General features: G+C 52.6%; 1 protein-coding gene across 7 annotated transcripts in view; it reads right to left on the bottom strand.

The window, feature by feature from the left end:
- Positions 1-17360, bottom strand: part of MPG (N-methylpurine DNA glycosylase) — a 35354-nt gene extending 17994 nt beyond the window's left edge. The window contains exons 1-4 of one of the 7 annotated variants that reach the window (XM_073647922.1): positions 17109-17360; positions 3569-3645; positions 816-1017; positions 157-361 (exon numbers count right to left, since the gene is read on the bottom strand). In XM_073647922.1, the coding sequence (XP_073504023.1) occupies positions 157-361; positions 816-1001 (391 nt within the window). In that variant the 5' untranslated portion in view covers positions 1002-1017; positions 3569-3645; positions 17109-17360. Of the gene's footprint in view, positions 1-156; positions 362-815; positions 1018-3568; positions 3646-14271; positions 14744-17019 lie in introns of those variants that run through there. The other 6 variants (XM_073647920.1, XM_073647921.1, XM_073647924.1 and 3 more) reach the window with 6 other exon arrangements.
- Between the last annotated feature and the right edge of the window lie 1241 nt (positions 17361-18601).

Below are 18601 nucleotides of genomic sequence, written 5' to 3'. Positions count from 1 at the left end.
CTATGGATCGGACAGTGACAGTACATTTCAAATCTGCGACTTTTCAAACATAATTATTTCTATTTTTTTTGCTACATGTTGCAGATTATAAAAAAACTACAACTCATGTGTCCATTTATGTTTTCTTGTCTGTAAAAGTTAAAAGGCTTAACTCACCCTGGCTGGAAACGTTCATACAGAAATACATGCCATAAATCTGGTAGACGTATATGGTCCCCGGCTTCATGTACATTGCTACATTTCTTTCTGTCCTTTTTCCTCCCCTTGAATGTGAAGCTTCATCCTCCCCTCCTAGATAAGATTCTGTTTCTACGATCCTCCCACGAAGTTCTGTCCCATCTGGGAGCCTGCGAACCAAAATCTGAGGAGAGGCAAACCACACAATCACCATTCTGTCTGCAGCTAATATTTTACAGACATGAAATGAGAAAAACAGACGGATCAATGTACAAATCTGACCACCTAGAAGGGGACGAAACATGGCACACCATCACACGTACAACTCAAGCCCATAACAAGTAGACGTAACACATGGCTCCGTGGGTTCTTGGCAACAGAGGTATAAATATCCCATGATTTCAATAGTTTTGCCTCGTAACATCACCCAACCATTGAGATCAATGATGAATTGGGGGAAAAGTGCCCCAGGTGCTATAATCTAACACATTCAGCCCTGGGCATTTGCTTTATGTAGAGCCACATCAAGTTTTCATGGCAGCAAAGAGAGGATCTTCGGCAAATGACAGAACTTACCAGAGATAAGATAACGACACTAACACCACATAATGATCACTGGTGAATAAATGCCACGTTACCTGCCCCAGGAAAGACTTTGCCAGGTCGGAGCAGGGCTTCTGGTAGAAGTCAGATAACAGGCGCTTTTTCATGCTCTGGAAGTATTTGCTTGACACTGTATCATTTCCCCTCTGAACTCCAGATGCCTTCTTCTCATCAATCTCTGCATCATCCGTATCTTGTACACGTCTTCTTTTTGTAGGCATTCGGAAAATTATCACACTATAATAAAAACGTGATGTAAAACATTTCAGAACTAGCACACAATCTTCTCATTTTACACTCAAAACTCTGTCACATGGTTTTGCCACCCAGTCTGAGATTAGCATAAATTAAGGGCAGAGACCCTCATTCCAGTGATCTGTCACTTACTGGGCTGATAAAATCAGTTTTATCAGCAGGGGATTATCACTACAGGACTAGTAAACCTGCTGCCCGGTAGTCCTGCATATTCATGCACTCTGTATAACCCCGCCCCCACCACTGATTGGCAACTTTCTGCCTATGCACAGTGTATACAGAAAGCTGCCAATCAGTGATGTGGGCAGAGTTTTACAGAGCACTGGTAGAGCTATAATGCAGGTAAACAGTATGCTGCAGCGGAGACACAGGCGGATCAAAAGTATATTTCTTTTATTTAACAACTAATATTAATTGTAAAACATGTATTATATGGTAACAATTTTACTACTTTTGACAGCAAAATAAGCAGGAAATCACATAACAGAATAAAATATCAGAATACACTAGAATTCAGAGGCTGGTAGTCTAAAATGATCTACTGGAGGGAAGGGGAACTAGATGGTCATTAACTATACTGGGCAAGGGATAGTATTGCCAAAGCTTTAAAAGACTATGTTTCTATCACAACTCGCTGCCCGTTTCCCCCTATAACTCTCTATCCACTTTCACGATGCCGCTCTGGCATCTGCTGGACCCTGTCTGATTACTGTCTTTCTCTCTATCTGTGCCCGGTACCATATGTCCCTGTCAGAGGTAACGGCCCGTCTCGGGTGCCCTTCCTGGTCACCGATCTGACACTTTCTGCGATGTCCTGTCACTGGCGCACACGTCTGAGAACCGCGCCACCACAACCTGTTCCCGTTCTGTCACCCGGGGGAGGAACCTTGACTGGCGTCGCTCGGGTCTTGACCGTCGACATCTGGGCTGGGAACCTTGACTGGCATCACTCGGGTCTTGACCATCGAAGTCTGGGCGGATACGTGGCACCTCTCTTCCTGACAGGAGCTCCGGACACTGATGTTGCTCCTCCCGTCTCTCTCTTCGGCGTCAGAATCACCTCAGAACTTGCATACGCGCTGTTTTTCTCCTCAGCTCGTTTCCCTGTCCCCAGAGTCCTGATCAAACTCCTCCCCTCTGTCACGCCCCCTCCCCATGGACACACCCCTCCCCTCTGCCACGCCTCCTCACTGTTCTGCTTCCACAGTGTCTTGTCTCCTTACATTTCTACAGCAGATAAAACAGTGATTCTATCCAAACTGCAGCAAGCAGCCCAGTAAGTGACATCGCTGGAGTCAGGGTCTCTGCCCCTATGTCATGCTGCTCTCAGATTAAGTAGCAAAAACCTGGTGACATATTCTCTTTAGTAAAGCCTTGTACACGTGTATATTTTACAACCCCCATGCCCACATAGTAAATGTAAGCTTAGTAAATTCACTGCACACTCTTGAATGATAAAATTGCAAGTTATTTTAATAAATGCAAAGTAGACATGCATTAAGCATCAATGGTGCTGAAAGGTGGTGGCCGTATCTCGTATCGGTCAAACCTGGTAACAGGTTCCCTTTAAATTCACTCAGAAGCCACACTCAGCTTACGATTCTGGAGTATACACCATGTTCCACCAGCACCTCGACCGAGTGCATGCCAGCTGTCCTTCCTCACAGAGTACATTTGTATAGTCATTATACCAAGTGCCCTCCACTCTGCTGCCGCGCCTTCCGTATCTCAGAAGTATGTGGACGTGAACACTGCAGCCACTGATCGGATGCAGCGGTCGTGTGCCGCTCTGCATATAAACAAAAACCGGAAGCAATGCTGGAGAATGAGAGGTGGATCGCTGGGGGACATTTTAGGCAAGTAGAGATGATTTTGGTATTTTACAATAATGGCAGCCAGGCTTACAAAATTTCTACAAGTTGGATAGTCCCTTTAAAAGGGAATCTGTCACCAGGTTTTTCCAATATAAAGTAGGGCCAGCACCTGTAAGCCCTCTGTGACAGCATTCTAGACTATCGGCAGAGCCTGGCTGTGTGACTGCTGCCATGTATGGTTTACTCTGAGTGGCCACAACATTTCAGAGAAATGTTCAGCTTGAACATATGGCCGGGGACTATAGGCAGAAACCTGACTAGTCCAGGCAGCTTCTCCCACACCGCTCCACATGGGAGAGACCTGTCAGTCAGAGTGGGGTTGGGGAGAAGCTGGCTCAGGAATATGCCTATAGTCTCCGGCCATATGTTCAGACTTCTTTCTCTGCATGCCACTCAGAGTAAGCCATATCTGGCTGCAATCACACAGCCCGGCTTGGCCTCACCACCTCAGAAGTCTCTGGCAGAGGCTCACTCCACTCTCCCCACTGAAAACACTTTCTGGCTTGGATGAGTATTTATTGTACAACATGCAGCTGGACTCCCCAATTATCCCTGGACTCTGCTGACATGAGGGCCATTTTAGCTGCTACGCAGTGGCCTAAAAAATGATCGTCACAATTTGTGTTATGTACAGCCCCTGGCACAAATGAAGGACTGACCGCACTCAGAGGATGTTCTTCACAGCGAACAGATTCACAAACCACAGAAATGAGACAATGCTGTACATCCTGATTTCCTGAAACAAACCGCAAACAAATGGAAGTAAATGATTTTAATTACTGGCACATGTTATTTCAGATGAAGCAGAGGAAAAAATTATGAAACCAACAAAATAAATCCTTTTTATTTCACTGGAGAATAAACGACGGTGCATATTAAAGGGGTTTTCCAATTTAAATGTATTTTTTTTACTCCATTTGGTTTTCTGTACTCGCCCATTGCTGCCTCCATTCTTTATAGACTAGATGGTGGCCCGATTCTAACGCATCGGGTATTCTAGAATATGTATGCGTCCGACCGGGCGCCGCTAATCAGCGAAGCAGTTTTTAAATGGGTTGTGCACTACTTTAAATTAACTGCCAAATGTATCCCCCCGGGGCCCCTAATGAATTTTTGAGGACAGGGGAGCGAGACCGCCGGTCGGGGTACTTCTGCTGCGAGCAGCCGGGAGATGACCGGCTAGCACAGGGTGAGCGTTGGAGCGTGTGAGCATGGGAGCGTGGGAGCGTGAGAGCATGGGAGCGTGTGAGGGTGAGCGTGGGAGCGTGAGAATGTGAGCGTGTGAGGGTGAGCGTGGGAGCGTGAGAATGTGAGCGTCTGAGGGTGAGCGTGGGAGCGTGAGAATGTGAGCGTCTGAGGGTGAGCGTGGGAGCGTGAGAATGTGAGGGTGAGCGTGGGAGCGTGAGAATGTGAGCGTGTGAGGGTGAGCGTGGGAGCGTGAGAATGTGAGCGTGTGAGGGTGAGCGTGGGAGCGTGAGAATGTGAGCGTGTGAGGGTGAGCGTGGGAGCGTGAGAATGTGAGCGTGTGAGGGTGAGCGTGAGAATGTGAGCGTCTGAGGGTGAGCGTGGGAGCGTGAGAATGTGAGCGTGTGAGGGTGAGCGTGGGAGCGTGAGAATGTGAGCGTCTGAGGGTGAGCGTGGGAGCGTGAGAATGTGAGCGTCTGAGGGTGAGCGTGGGAGCGTGAGAATGTGAGCGTCTGAGGGTGAGCGTGGGAGCGTGAGAATGTGAGCGTCTGAGGGTGAGCGTGGGAGCGTGAGAATGTGAGCGTCTGAGGGTGAGCGTGGGAGCGTGAGAATGTGAGCGTCTGAGGGTGAGCGTGGGAGCGTGAGAATGTGAGCGTGGGAGCGTGAGAATGTGAGAGTGGGAGCGTGAGAATGTGAGCGTGGGAGCGTGAGAATGTGAGCGTCTGAGGGTGAGCGTGGGAGCGTGAGAATGTGAGCGTCTGAGGGTGAGCGTGGGAGCGTGAGAATGTGAGCGTCTGAGGGTGAGCGTGGGAGCGTGAGAATGTGAGCGTCTGAGGGTGAGCGTGGGAGCGTGAGAATGTGAGCGTCTGAGGGTGAGCGTGGGAGCGTGAGAATGTGAGCGTCTGAGGGTGAGCGTGGGAGCGTGAGAATGTGAGCGTCTGAGGGTGAGCGTGGGAGCGTGAGAATGTGAGCGTCTGAGGGTGAGAATGTGAGCGTGGGAGCGTGAGAATGTGAGCGTGGGAGCGTGAGAATGTGAGCGTGGGAGCGTGAGAATGTGAGCGTGGGAGCGTGAGAATGTGAGCGTCTGAGGGTGAGCGTGGGAGCGTGAGAATGTGAGCGTCTGAGGGTGAGCGTGGGAGCGTGAGAATGTGAGCGTCTGAGGGTGAGCGTGGGAGCGTGAGAATGTGAGCGTGGGAGCGTGAGAATGTGAGAGTGGGAGCGTGAGAATGTAAGCGTGGGAGCGTGAGAATGTGAGCGTCTGAGGGTGAGCGTGGGAGCGTGAGAATGTGAGCGTCTGAGGGTGAGCGTGGGAGCGTGAGAATGTGAGCGTCTGAGGGTGAGCGTGGGAGCGTGAGAATGTGAGCGTCTGAGGGTGAGCGTGGGAGCGTGAGAATGTGAGCGTCTGAGGGTGAGCGTGGGAGCGTGAGAATGTGAGCGTCTGAGGGTGAGAATGTGAGCGTGGGAGCGTGAGAATGTGAGCGTGGGAGCGTGAGAATGTGAGCGTGGGAGCGTGAGAATGTGAGCGTGGGAGCGTGAGAATGTGAGCGTGGGAGCGTGAGAATGTGAGCGTGGGAGCGTGAGAATGTGAGCGTGGGAGCGTGAGAATGTGAGCGTGGGAGCGTGAGAATGTGAGCGTGGGAGCGTGAGAATGTGAGCGTGGGAGCGTGAGAATGTGAGCGTGGGAGCGTGAGAATGTGAGCGTGGGAGCGTGAGAATGTGAGCGTGGGAGCGTGAGAATGTGAGCGTGGGAGCGTGAGAATGTGAGCGTGGGAGCGTGAGAATGTGAGCGTGGGAGCGTGAGAATGTGAGCGTGGGAGCGTGAGAATGTGAGCGTGGGAATGTGACCGTCAGGGCCTGAGCGTCAGAGCGTGACCGTCAGGGCCTGAGCGTCAGAGCGTGACCGTCAGGGCCTGAGCGTCAGAGCGTGACCGTCAGGGCCTGAGCGTCAGAGCGTGACCGTCAGGGCCTGAGCGTCAGAGCGTGACCGTCAGGGCCTGAGCGTCAGAGCGTGACCGTCAGGGCCTGAGCGTCAGAGCGTGACCGTCAGGGCCTGAGCGTCAGAGCGTGACCGTCAGGGCCTGAGCGTCAGAGCGTGACCGTCAGGGCCTGAGCGTCAGAGCGTGACCGTCAGGGCCTGAGCGTCAGAGCGTGACCGTCAGGGCCTGAGCGTCAGAGCGTGACCGTCAGGGCCTGAGCGTCAGAGCGTGACCGTCAGGGCCTGAGCGTCAGAGCGTGACCGTCAGGGCCTGAGCGTCAGAGCGTGACCGTCAGGGCCTGAGCGTCAGAGCGTGACCGTCAGGGCCTGAGCGTCAGAGCGTGACCGTCAGGGCCTGAGCGTCAGAGCGTGACCGTCAGGGCCTGAGCGTCAGAGCGTGACCGTCAGGGCCTGAGCGTCAGAGCGTGACCGTCAGGGCCTGAGCGTCAGAGCGTGACCGTCAGGGCCTGAGCGTCAGAGCGTGACCGTCAGGGCCTGAGCGTCAGAGCGTGACCGTCAGGGCCTGAGCGTCAGAGCGTGACCGTCAGGGCCTGAGCGTCAGAGCGTGACCGTCAGGGCCTGAGCGTCAGAGCGTGACCGTCAGGGCCTGAGCGTCAGAGCGTGACCGTCAGGGCCTGAGCGTCAGAGCGTGACCGTCAGGGCCTGAGCGTCAGAGCGTGACCGTCAGGGCCTGAGCGTCAGAGCGTGACCGTCAGGGCCTGAGCGTCAGGGCCTGAGCGTCAGGGCCTGAGCGTCAGGGCGTGACCGTCAGGGCCTGAGCGTCAGGGCGTGACCGTCAGGGCCTGAGCGTCAGGGCGTGACCGTCAGGGCCTGAGCGTCAGAGCGTGACCGTCAGGGCCTGAGCGTCAGAGCGTGACCGTCAGGGCCTGAGCGTCAGAGCGTGACCGTCAGGGCCTGAGCGTCAGAGCGTGACCGTCAGGGCCTGAGCGTCAGAGCGTGACCGTCAGGGCCTGAGCGTCAGAGCGTGACCGTCAGGGCCTGAGCGTCAGAGCGTGACCGTCAGGGCCTGAGCGTCAGAGCGTGACCGTCAGGGCCTGAGCGTCAGAGCGTGACCGTCAGGGCCTGAGCGTCAGAGCGTGACCGTCAGGGCCTGAGCGTCAGAGCGTGACCGTCAGGGCCTGAGCGTCAGAGCGTGACCGTCAGGGCCTGAGCGTCAGAGCGTGACCGTCAGGGCCTGAGCGTCAGAGCGTGACCGTCAGGGCCTGAGCGTCAGAGCGTGACCGTCAGGGCCTGAGCGTCAGAGCGTGACCGTCAGGGCCTGAGCGTCAGAGCGTGACCGTCAGGGCCTGAGCGTCAGAGCGTGACCGTCAGGGCCTGAGCGTCAGAGCGTGACCGTCAGGGCCTGAGCGTCAGAGCGTGACCGTCAGGGCCTGAGCGTCAGAGCGTGACCGTCAGGGCCTGAGCGTCAGAGCGTGACCGTCAGGGCCTGAGCGTCAGAGCGTGACCGTCAGGGCCTGAGCGTCAGAGCGTGACCGTCAGGGCCTGAGCGTCAGAGCGTGACCGTCAGGGCCTGAGCGTCAGAGCGTGACCGTCAGGGCCTGAGCGTCAGAGCGTGACCGTCAGGGCCTGAGCGTCAGAGCGTGACCGTCAGGGCCTGAGCGTCAGAGCGTGACCGTCAGGGCCTGAGCGTCAGAGCGTGACCGTCAGGGCCTGAGCGTCAGAGCGTGACCGTCAGGGCCTGAGCGTCAGAGCGTGACCGTCAGGGCCTGAGCGTCAGAGCGTGACCGTCAGGGCCTGAGCGTCAGAGCGTGACCGTCAGGGCCTGAGCGTCAGAGCGTGACCGTCAGGGCCTGAGCGTCAGAGCGTGACCGTCAGGGCCTGAGCGTCAGAGCGTGACCGTCAGGGCCTGAGCGTCAGAGCGTGACCGTCAGGGCCTGAGCGTCAGAGCGTGACCGTCAGGGCCTGAGCGTCAGAGCGTGACCGTCAGGGCCTGAGCGTCAGAGCGTGACCGTCAGGGCCTGAGCGTCAGAGCGTGACCGTCAGGGCCTGAGCGTCAGAGCGTGACCGTCAGGGCCTGAGCGTCAGAGCGTGACCGTCAGGGCCTGAGCGTCAGAGCGTGACCGTCAGGGCCTGAGCGTCAGAGCGTGACCGTCAGGGCCTGAGCGTCAGAGCGTGACCGTCAGGGCCTGAGCGTCAGAGCGTGACCGTCAGGGCCTGAGCGTCAGAGCGTGACCGTCAGGGCCTGAGCGTCAGAGCGTGACCGTCAGGGCCTGAGCGTCAGAGCGTGACCGTCAGGGCCTGAGCGTCAGAGCGTGACCGTCAGGGCCTGAGCGTCAGAGCGTGACCGTCAGGGCCTGAGCGTCAGAGCGTGACCGTCAGGGCCTGAGCGTCAGAGCGTGACCGTCAGGGCGTGAGCGTGACAATCAGAGCGTGAGCGTCCGAGCGTGAGCGTCAGAGCGTCAGAGCGTGAGCGTCCGAGCGTGAGCGTCCGAGCTTGAGCGTCCGAGCTTGAGCGTCCGAGCTTGAGCGTGAGCGTCCGAGCGTGAGTGTCAGAACGTGAGCGTCAGAACGTGAGCATCCGAGCGTGAGCGTGACAATCAGAGCGTGAGCGTCCGAGCGTCAGCGTCCGAGCGTCAGCGTCCGAGCGTCAGCGTCAGAGCGTGAGCGTCCAAGCGTCAGAGCGTGAGCGTCCAAGCGTCAGAGCGTGAGCGTCAGAGCGTGAGCGTCAGAGCATGAGCGTGAGCGTCAGAGCGTGAGCGTCAGAGCTTGAGCGTCCGAGCGTGAGCGTCCGAGCGTGAGAACGTGAGTGTCAGAACGTGAGCGTCAGAACGTGAGCGTCAGAACGTGAGCATCCGAGCGTGAGCATCCGAGCGTGAGCGTGACAATCAGAGCGTGAGCGTCCGAGCGTCAGAGCGTCCAAGCGTCCGAGCGTCCGAGCGTCAGCGTCCGAGCGTGAGCGTCAGAGCGTGAGCGTCCAAGCGTCAGAGCGTGAGCGTCAGAGCGTGAGCGTCCGAGCGTCAGCGTCCGAGCGTCAGAGCGTGAGCGTCAGAGCGTGAGCGTCCAAGCGTCAGAGCGTGAGCGTCAGAGCGTGAGCGTCCGAGCGTCAGAGCGTGAGCGTCAGAGCGTGAGCGTCAGGGCATGAGCGTCAGGGCATGAGAGTCAGAGCATGAGCGTCAGAGCATGAGCGTCAGAGCATGAGCGTGACCGTCAGAGTGGGAGAGTCAGAGAGTGAGCGTCCGAGCGTGAACGTGAGCGTCAGAGCGTGAGCGTCAGAGCGTGAGCGTCAGAGTGTCAGCGTCAGAGCGTCAGCGCGTGAGCGTCAGAGCGTCAGCGCGTGAGCGTCAGAGTGTCAGCGTCAGAGCGTGAGCGTCAGAGTGTCAGCGTCAGAGCGTGAGCGTCAGAGTGTCAGCGTCAGAGCGTCAGCGTCAGAGCGTGAGCGTCAGAGCGTCAGCGTCAGAGCGTCAGCGTCAGAGCGTGAGCGTCAGAGTGTCAGCGTCAGAGCGTGAGCGTCAGAGTGTCAGCGTCAGAGCGTGAGCGTCAGAGTGTCAGCGTCAGAGCGTGAGCGTCAGAGTGTCAGCGTCAGAGCGTGAGCGTGAGAGAGTGAGTGTCAGAGCGTGAGCGTCAGAGCGTGAGCATCAGAGCCTGAGCGTGAGCGTCAGTGTCAGCGTCAGAGCGTGAGCGTCAGAGCCTGAGCGTGAGCGTCCGAGCGTCAGAGCATGAGCGTGACCGTCAGAGCGTGAGCGTGAGAGCGTGAGTATCAGAGCCTGAGCGTGTCAGCGTCAGAGCGTGAGCGTCAGAGCCTGAGCGTGAGCGTCTGAGCGTCAGAGTGTCAGCGTCAGAGTGTCAGTGTCAGAGCGTGAGCGTCAGAGCCTGAGCGTGAGCGTCAGAGTGTCAGCGTCAGAGCCAGAGCGTGAGCGTCTGAGCGTGAGCGTCTGAGCGTGAGCGTCAGGGCATGAGAGTCAGGGCATGAGCGTCAGAGCATGAGCGTCAGAGCATGAGCGTGACCGTCAGAGTGTGAGAGTCAGAGAGTGAGCGTCCGAGCGTGAGCGTGACCGTCAGAGCGTGAGCGTGAGAGCGTGAGTATCAGAGCCTGAGCGTGAGCGTCAGTGTCAGCGTCAGAGCTTGAGCGTCAGAGCCTGAGCGTGAGCGTCTGAGCGTCAGAGCATGAGCGTCAGAGCGTGAGCGTCAGAGTGTCAGCGTCAGAGCGTGAGCGTCAGAGCCTGAGCGTGAGCGTCAGAGCGTGAGCGTCAGAGCGTGAGCGTCAGAGCGTCAGAGCCTGAGCGTGAGCGTCAGAGCCTGAGCGTCTGAGCGTCAGAGCGTGAGCGTCCGAGCGTCAGCGTCAGAGCGTCAGCGTCCGAGCGTGAGCGTCAGAGCGTGAGCGTGAGTGTCAGAGCGTGAGCGTGACCGTCCGAGCGTGACCGTCCGAGCGTGACCGTCCGAGCCTGAGCATCCGAGCGTGAGCGTCAGAGCGTCAGCGTCAGAGTGTCAGCGTCAGAGCGTCCGAGCGTGAGCGTCAGAGCGTGAGCGTCAGAGTGTCAGCGTCAGAGCGTGAGCGTCAGAGCCTGAGCGTGAGCGTCTGAGCGTCAGAGCGTGAGCGTCAGAGCGTCAGCGTCAGAGTGTCAGCGTCAGAGCGTGAGCGTCCGAGCGTCAGAGCCTGAGCGTGAGCGTCAGAGCGTGAGCGTCTGAGCGTCAGAGCGTGAGCGTCAGAGTGTCAGCGTCAGAGCGTGAGCGTCAGAGCGTGAGCGTCAGAGCATGAGCGTCAGAGCATGAGCGTCAGAGCATGAGCGTGACCGTCAGAGCGTGAGTGTCAGAGCGTGACCGTCCGAGCGTGACCGTCCGAGCGTGACCGTCCGAGCGTGACCGTCCGAGCGTGAACGTCAGAGCCTGAGCGTTCGAGCCTGAGCATCAGAGCCTGAGCGTCAGAGTGTCAGAGTGTCAGCGTCAGAGCCTGAGCGTCCGAGCGTGAGCGTCCGAGCGTGAGCGTCCGAGGGTGAGCGTCCGAGGGTGAGCCGCTAACGGCCGCCATCTTGTTCTGAAATCCTGCGTCGCTGTTTGGCTGCGGCCTGACCAATCAGCGACGTGGGATTTCCTGGACAGACAGATAGACAGACAGACAGATAGACGGGATAAGACAATTATATATATTAGATACGGCTGCAGCAGTGATGTTGTGTCAACGTCACGTGACCGCTGCAGCCAATCACTGGGCTATCACAGCTGAGCCCAGTGGAAGAGGTTGTGAGCCAGTACATCTGTCCTTGCTTTTAAAGGGATGGTCCACTTTCAGGGAAACTGTGTAAAGCAGGGCTGTCGTTAAGCCAAATCTCCGACTCCGCAAATCTGACTGCACAGCACCGCCTCACCACTGATCATGTGTCATGATACTGTTGTCTGATAACCCAGGACCAGGGTAGGACCGTGTCCCCAATGCTAGGGGCGCCCTAGCTACCACTGCTCCCCAGGTTACTTCTGATGGTGAAGATGCTGGAGCCACATACCTTGCTGTACTAATGAATCAGCCTTTATCTGTCCCCTTCCCCACCCAGGGAAGTGGGGAGGAATAGTGAATGTAAATACACAAACCAGACAAACAAGGAAAGGACGTACAGGGATAAATGAAAATGCCAAACATACAAAATATGCGCTCACAGACAACAGAGGGAAAACACCAAAGGGATTAGGAAGGTAAACAAACATAGAAGAGGAAGGGACTATGCACACAGCCAAAACACCAAGCAACAGTCTCAGAACAACTCTCCTTAAATGCCTCTACCGAACACTGAATCCTCCGCTCCTTACCAGGCAGACACTTAACACTGGCAATCTAGATTGCCAGAGAAGAAACTATATAGGAGAGGGGAGTGGCTGATACCGCACAGCTGAGAACTTCCAAGAAAGAAGCTACAGAGACTCAAAGTAGGGAAAGTTTAACTCCTGCACTGCTGAAAGAAACCAGCACCATTTAATAAGCGGGAGAAGTGCTTCTATTCAATGCAGGAGTATGTGAACTCAGTCGCTGCAGTCTTCTGGCTCCTCTCTGTCGTGGTAAACCTGTGACAGCATGTACATAAAGTGCAGCACAGATTTATCTCAACTAAAAGCCTAGATCCTTAGATCAGTAATATAACACACATTTATAGGACATTTCATAACTTTCCCAAATTCTTATGAAAAAATATTCATCACATACTGCATTGTACGACTGTACCCAATTTATTCTATATTTTAGGAGTTGGACTCCACCAAAATGGACACTGACTCCAACTCCACAGCCCTGGTGTAAAGTACCTAAAATAATAAACTCAGCAGATACTCACCCTCTGAGTCCAGCTCTCGCTCCCTGCTGCTGCTCCGGTCTTGGTGTTTTGACTACAGCAGCGGATCAACACTATAGCCAGTCACTGAGCTCAGAGCTTGTGCACTGAGGATGACAGCATGCAAAACGGAGCCCAGTAACTGGCTATAGCGTTGACCCGCTGCTGTAGTCAAAACACCGGGACGTGTTTTGGGACGCAGCGTCAGGGATGGAAGTACCTGGTGAGTTTGTTATTTAAAGGTATTTTACACAATTTGGGGCCCAATTACAAGAAAGCAGACAACAATTTCTATAGAGAAAAACTACACAGTAAAAAAAATGAATTAAAATCCATCAAACTTGACCCTGGTTTTCCCAACAGCCTGCAGGGTACAACAGCCCAAGAAACATTGTCATAAGGATCATTTCAGTGGAATTGGACAGGGAGTTTGGTTGTTGCAGCTATAGAATAGACTGATGGCAGGTGCAGAAAACCATATGTTGGGTGAGATCCAACAAAACATTGAATCGCAGTTGGACCAATGATAGTCTTCGGGCCGTGCACATGTCAGATTTTTTCCTTGGACCACGCCAGTCTGAGGAAAATAATCTCAGCATTCCTGAGTTTGATAAGATATTCGGATCACACTCGGCCATGCAAGTCAATGAGTCAGTGGAAAACATTGGACTGCACTCTGATGACATCTGAGTGAAGTCAGATTTTAACAGACTGATAGAACAGATAAGATGGAGAATTTTTTTCTCTATCTTCTCCACATCTGAGAGAATTGGATCACACCTTGATCAATCTCTGATCAGAGTGTGATTTGTATAATCGGCCTGATTCTCTCGGATGAGAGAATATATGGTTGTCTGCACCTAGCCTTAGATTAAGGCCTTGTTCCGTCGTCAATTAATTTTCTTGCAAAAAATTAGTCTACTATTCATTAGAGTTTGGGATCTGAGTTTCATCACTGTTTGGTCAGTGTCCCAGTTTTCACCTTCAATGATTTATCAGCGATTTTCTCACAAGAAAAAAAAAAATTGCAAACTTTTTCCTATCCATTACAATGTCAACCAGTTCAAGAGCAGACATTTTTTCTATATGTGGTTGTAAAAGCTGTACATCGGATATTCAAATAGTTTTGCATCTTTTTTTCGAGACGTGGGGCCTAATTTTTAAGCTATTTTGCAATTATTTTTTTCCCCACAATATTAGGCCATATCAAGGAGGAATAAAAGGAAATATGTGATTTTCTTTTTTGCAAGAACAAAAATACATTTCAAATTTTGTTCCTCTGTCCTTAACAATTATTTTAGCAGAAGCCAGTATAAGGGAAGAGTCAGACGGCCCTATAATTCGGATGAGGATCACAACGCAATGCTCGGATTGGCAGTCGGCTCTTCTGACCACAGCATGACAGCTGCACAGAAATACATGTTGTCGTGTGCAGGTCGGAAGAGTCGCCAGCCAGTCCGAGCACTGTGTTTTGATCCCCGTCTGACCCTTCCCTGAGGCTGGGGCTACACAGTGACTTTCCTTGCAACACCTGTTCCACAGCCAAAGTTCAGTATGTGTTGCTGTTACATTGCAGAGCAATTTGAGGGAATGGGATCGCATTGTGACCCCGAGAGCTCTATGACAAGCAAAATGTACTTTTTGCGTCTAGCTTGTTGCAGTCACAATGCGACCCCATTCACTTATATTGTGCTACGATGTAGCTCCGGCTTAAACACAGAGCATCCACAAGATTATATATAATTGATTATAATATATTGTAGAATAACAAAAGAGAAGACATTAAAATAGATCATGTAGTGTAATATAACAATGTAGTTTATAATATAGTATAATGTAATGTAATGAAATGATAGCTCTCAACCATCCCGGATTCAGCGGGACTGTCCCACCACATCAGGGCTTTGTCCCGACTTCTAATACTCACCTCTCCGGTCTCCTACATCTTCATTGAAGCTCTTCCTCCTCAGTTCAGCAGAGTCTTCAGACCACAGAGGGCGGAGGTGTCATGAAATCACATCCACTTTGCTTGGACATTAAGGCTGTGTGCCCACGATGCGTTTTTTAAGCGTCTCCGCAGCGGCAAAAACGCTTAAAAAACGCTTGGTAGAAGGCCTGCCATGTTCCCCGATGATAATCCGCATGTGCTGTGCACATGCTGCGGAAATTTCCGCTGCGGATTATCATTGTGGAAAAAATCCGCAGCACTGCCAATTATATTGCGGAAGCGCTGCCTTTTCGCCGCCATTGACTTGCATTAGACCGCATGGATTACGCATCACTGTATATGTAGATGCGCATTCCATGCGTTCTAATGTGCGTATGGTACCCGGGTCTAGAGAAGAGGAGACTCTTCTCCGGACCCGGGTACCATAGAAAACTGTAAAAAAAAAGAATAAAATAAAAAATAAATATATACTTACCTTCTGACGGCCCCCGCTGCACTCCTCCTCTCATGCCAGCAGTTTGAGATGGACTGAAGGACCTGCGCTGACGTCATAGTCATGTGACGGGTCACGCGACGCTGACGTCGGCAGGTCCTTCAGTGTAACGCGATCTGCCGGCAGCCGGGACGGTGAAGCAAGACACCGGGGGCCATCAGAAGGCAAGTATAGATTTATTTTTTAATTTTTAACCATTCTTTGAGGTCACACTATATAAATCCATGCTGTTTCCATGGATTTATATAGTGTGACCAAGTTGTCAAGCACTTTCCAAGTGATGCTAAAATCAATGGAAAGCGCTTGACAACCCGCATGCGGAAATGCATGTGAAAAACGCTTCACTTCCACTTGTCCCTGGCAGGAAAAACGCATGTACAATCCGCATGTACAATCCGCATGCGTTTTTTCTGCCAGGGAGATGCAGAAACGCTCAGGAAACATCCGAAGTATTTCTGCATCGTGGGCACATAGCCTTAGACCATGTTCACATGTAGCGTAAATGCTGCATATTTTCTGCACAAAAATTCTGGTGGCTCCAACTGTGAATGAAGGAACAAAAAATAATCCACAACTAGAGATGAGCAGGACGCACACATGAGAATGCGCTGTCCTGGGTGATCAAAAGCCGCCGGGGATGCCGGAAGGTTAGAGATTCATGGCCTCCTGTCTAGCCGCCAGGTAGCACTGACCTGAACAAGAGACCCATGAATCCATCTGCTCATCTCTAGTCCCAACTGTCCTGGATACAGCGGACAGTCCTGGATTAGAGGCAGGCAGACTAGGCATCTGCCTAGAGCCCCCACTCTCCTAGGGGCCCCCAGCCCACTGCAGCCCAGCAGTGGTGTGCCGGCACACCACGCGGCCACTATGGTGCCTGTGAGTCAGGGGTGCCCGACATCAGCGCCGCCCCCCGCATCGCATATTCAACTGTATCGGCATCATAGATGCCGATATAGTTGATAGTAATGATGTAGGAGAGAGCGTCATGTGACACTCTCTCTCTCATCATTCCCCCTCAACGTCATGACGCTGAGGCAATAGGGCGCCACGCTGTGCAGGGCAGTGGAGCTACTGCAACGCGTTGCAGTTACCTGAGCTGCGGGAGAATGAGGAGGAGAGATAAGTATTGTATTTAAGTTTTAACTCACTGAGGTCATAATACTGGAGGACTGGTGGCTGCATTATACTGTATGGAGGCGCTACATTATACAGTATTGGGACTGCATTATACTCTATAGATAGTGCATTATACTGTATTGAGGACTATGGGGAGTGCATTATACTGTATGGAGGACTATGGGGATGCAATATACTATGGGGAGTGCATTATACAATATGGAGGATTATGGGATGCATTATACAATATTGAGGACTAGGGGGAGTGTATTATACAATATGGAGGACTATGGGACGTGCATTATACTATATAGAGGACTATTGGGGCGCAATATGCTATTTGGAGGACTATGGGGCACATTGTACGATATGGAGGACTATGGGGAGTGCATTATACTATATGGAGGACTATGGAGTGTATTATACTAAACTAGGAAATGCTGCCTATTTGAGTGATTGGATTGTTTATGCCGGAACAAAAATAAATGTACTCAGCAGCACATCGTCCGGGGAAAACTGCAGATGTGCTGCTGATAACCTGATACTGTATGGGGACAGATTGATCTATTAGTGATTGTTCTGTCCCCATCATTCTTCCTCAGCTGGTGTAAAGAGGACGGGAAACAAGCGTCGAACAACTTCAATATTGCCGATCACGCTTGTTTAACGACCTGAACTCAGCGCTTGTAAATACAACTGAAATGTTTCTGTGTGATGGTGTCATATGTGAGCATTTGGGCCCCACTTTAAACTTTTGCCCAGGGCCCCACTTTGTCTAAAACGAATCTGGAGTGTCTGCTGAATGTTCCTCACTGCCAGCGCCCCTCTGACAACTCCTCCTGCCAGGGGAGAAAGAAATGGTAAACGGGCGTGGATTGGGACATGGGAAGCATCTGCCGCGGCGCGCTATACACGCAGCATACTTAGCCCCGCTTTCTATTCTTCAAAAGTTGTGAGGTGTAATGTAATACACAAAATATAATGAGGTGTAACGTAATATAAAGCAGTATAATATACTATGCTATGTTGTATTATATTACATTATATAACGTAGTGTAATATAACAGCATTATCCACTATGACGCTCCCCTCCTGCCCTCAGTGGTCGCGCTCACCTCCGCACCACACACCTTGTGCACACTGATTCCCGGAAGCAGACTGCAGGACGCGCTCATTCACAGAGGGGGGTAGCTGCAGGACTCACTTGTGGAAGATACAGTTTGGTTTCCAAATTCCCCCTACAATGCTTTGGATGGACTCGTCCTCAGCGCAGCACGGCTTCTCTGTGTAGCTCTCTGTGCCGGGGCGCAGTGAGTGCGATGCTTCCTGCACTTGCACGTCGGAGGGTATTGCAGTGTGACAAAATCCCCCACGTATCACTATGTGACATCCTCACGCTGAGGGGCTGACAGTGACCGTGAAGGTTACACGCCCCACACCATGCTTTCTGACGTCTGTGACATCAGTTTTTTTTAAAGCGATAGTAACCATTTAGGCTGTGTGCCCACGTAGCGTTTTTCAAGCGTTTATGCTGCGGAATTTCCGCAGCGGAAATGCTTGTAAAACGCTAGGTAATCCGCACCCCATGGTCCCCAAGGGGATTCCGCATGTTCTATGCACATGCTGCGGATTTTTCCGCAGCGTTTATGCTGCGTACAAAAATCCACAGCATGTCATTTAATTTTGCGGAAGCGCAGCGGAACTCCCGCCATTGACTTGCATTGAGACACATAGAAACCGCGACTGTACATTTTTACAAGCGGCTTCTATGCGTCTCTATGTGCGGATGGTACCCAGTTCTGGAGGAGAGGAGACTCTCATCCAGACCTGGGTACCATTGTACCTGTAAAAAAAGAATAAAATAACAAATAAAGTTTATACTCACCTGTCCGGCGTCTTCTCTCTGAATGCCGGCATCGCTTGAGGACCTGCGGTGACGTCACAGTCATGTGACCGCAGGCCCTTCACCGCTCTGTCTCGCGATATGCCGGCAGCCGGGAACAAGCCAGGAAGCAGCGCTGCAGCCACGCCGGGGCCTCGGGGGTGAGTATAGCTTTATTTGTTTTAATTTTTACGGTTCACACTGTATAAATCCATGCTGTTTGCATGGATTTATACAGTGTGACCTAGTTGTCAAGCACTTTCCAAGTGATGCTATCGCCTGGAAAGTGCTTGTCAATCTGCATGCGGAAACGCATGTGAACCCGCATGTGGATCCGCATGTATTCTGCAGGAAAAACGCATGCACAACCTGCATGCGTTTTTTTCTGCCAGGGAGATGCAGAAATGCTGCAGAAATTTTCTGCTTCATTTCTGCATCGTGGGCACATAGCCTTATAGTTGAGGGTTTCTGCCATTAATGATGGATTAGGCTAAGTGCCCACGATGCAGAAATGCTGCAGATTTTTTACGCTTCTCCCTGGCAGGAAAAACGCATGCGGATTGTACATGTGTTTTTCCTGCCAGGTAGAAGCGTTTGTCAAGCATCTTTGCATACATTTCCGCATGCGGGTTGACAAGCGCTTTTCCAAGCGATTTTAGCATCACTTGGAAAGTGCTTGACAACTTGGTCACACTATATAAATCCATGCAGCCGGCATATATAGTGTCACCAAGTGATAATTTAAAAAGTAGAATAAGAATGGTAAAGAATAAATATACTCACTTTATGATGTCCCCCGGCCTCCTCAGCGATGC

This window comes from Phyllobates terribilis, unplaced genomic scaffold (genome assembly GCF_046119375.1).
Source record: "Phyllobates terribilis strain yellow unplaced genomic scaffold, ASM4611937v1 Scaffold_9__5_contigs__length_417890890, whole genome shotgun sequence".
NCBI classification, from domain to species: Eukaryota; Metazoa; Chordata; class Amphibia; order Anura; family Dendrobatidae; genus Phyllobates; species Phyllobates terribilis.
This window is presented reverse-complemented; position numbering and strand designations above follow the sequence as displayed.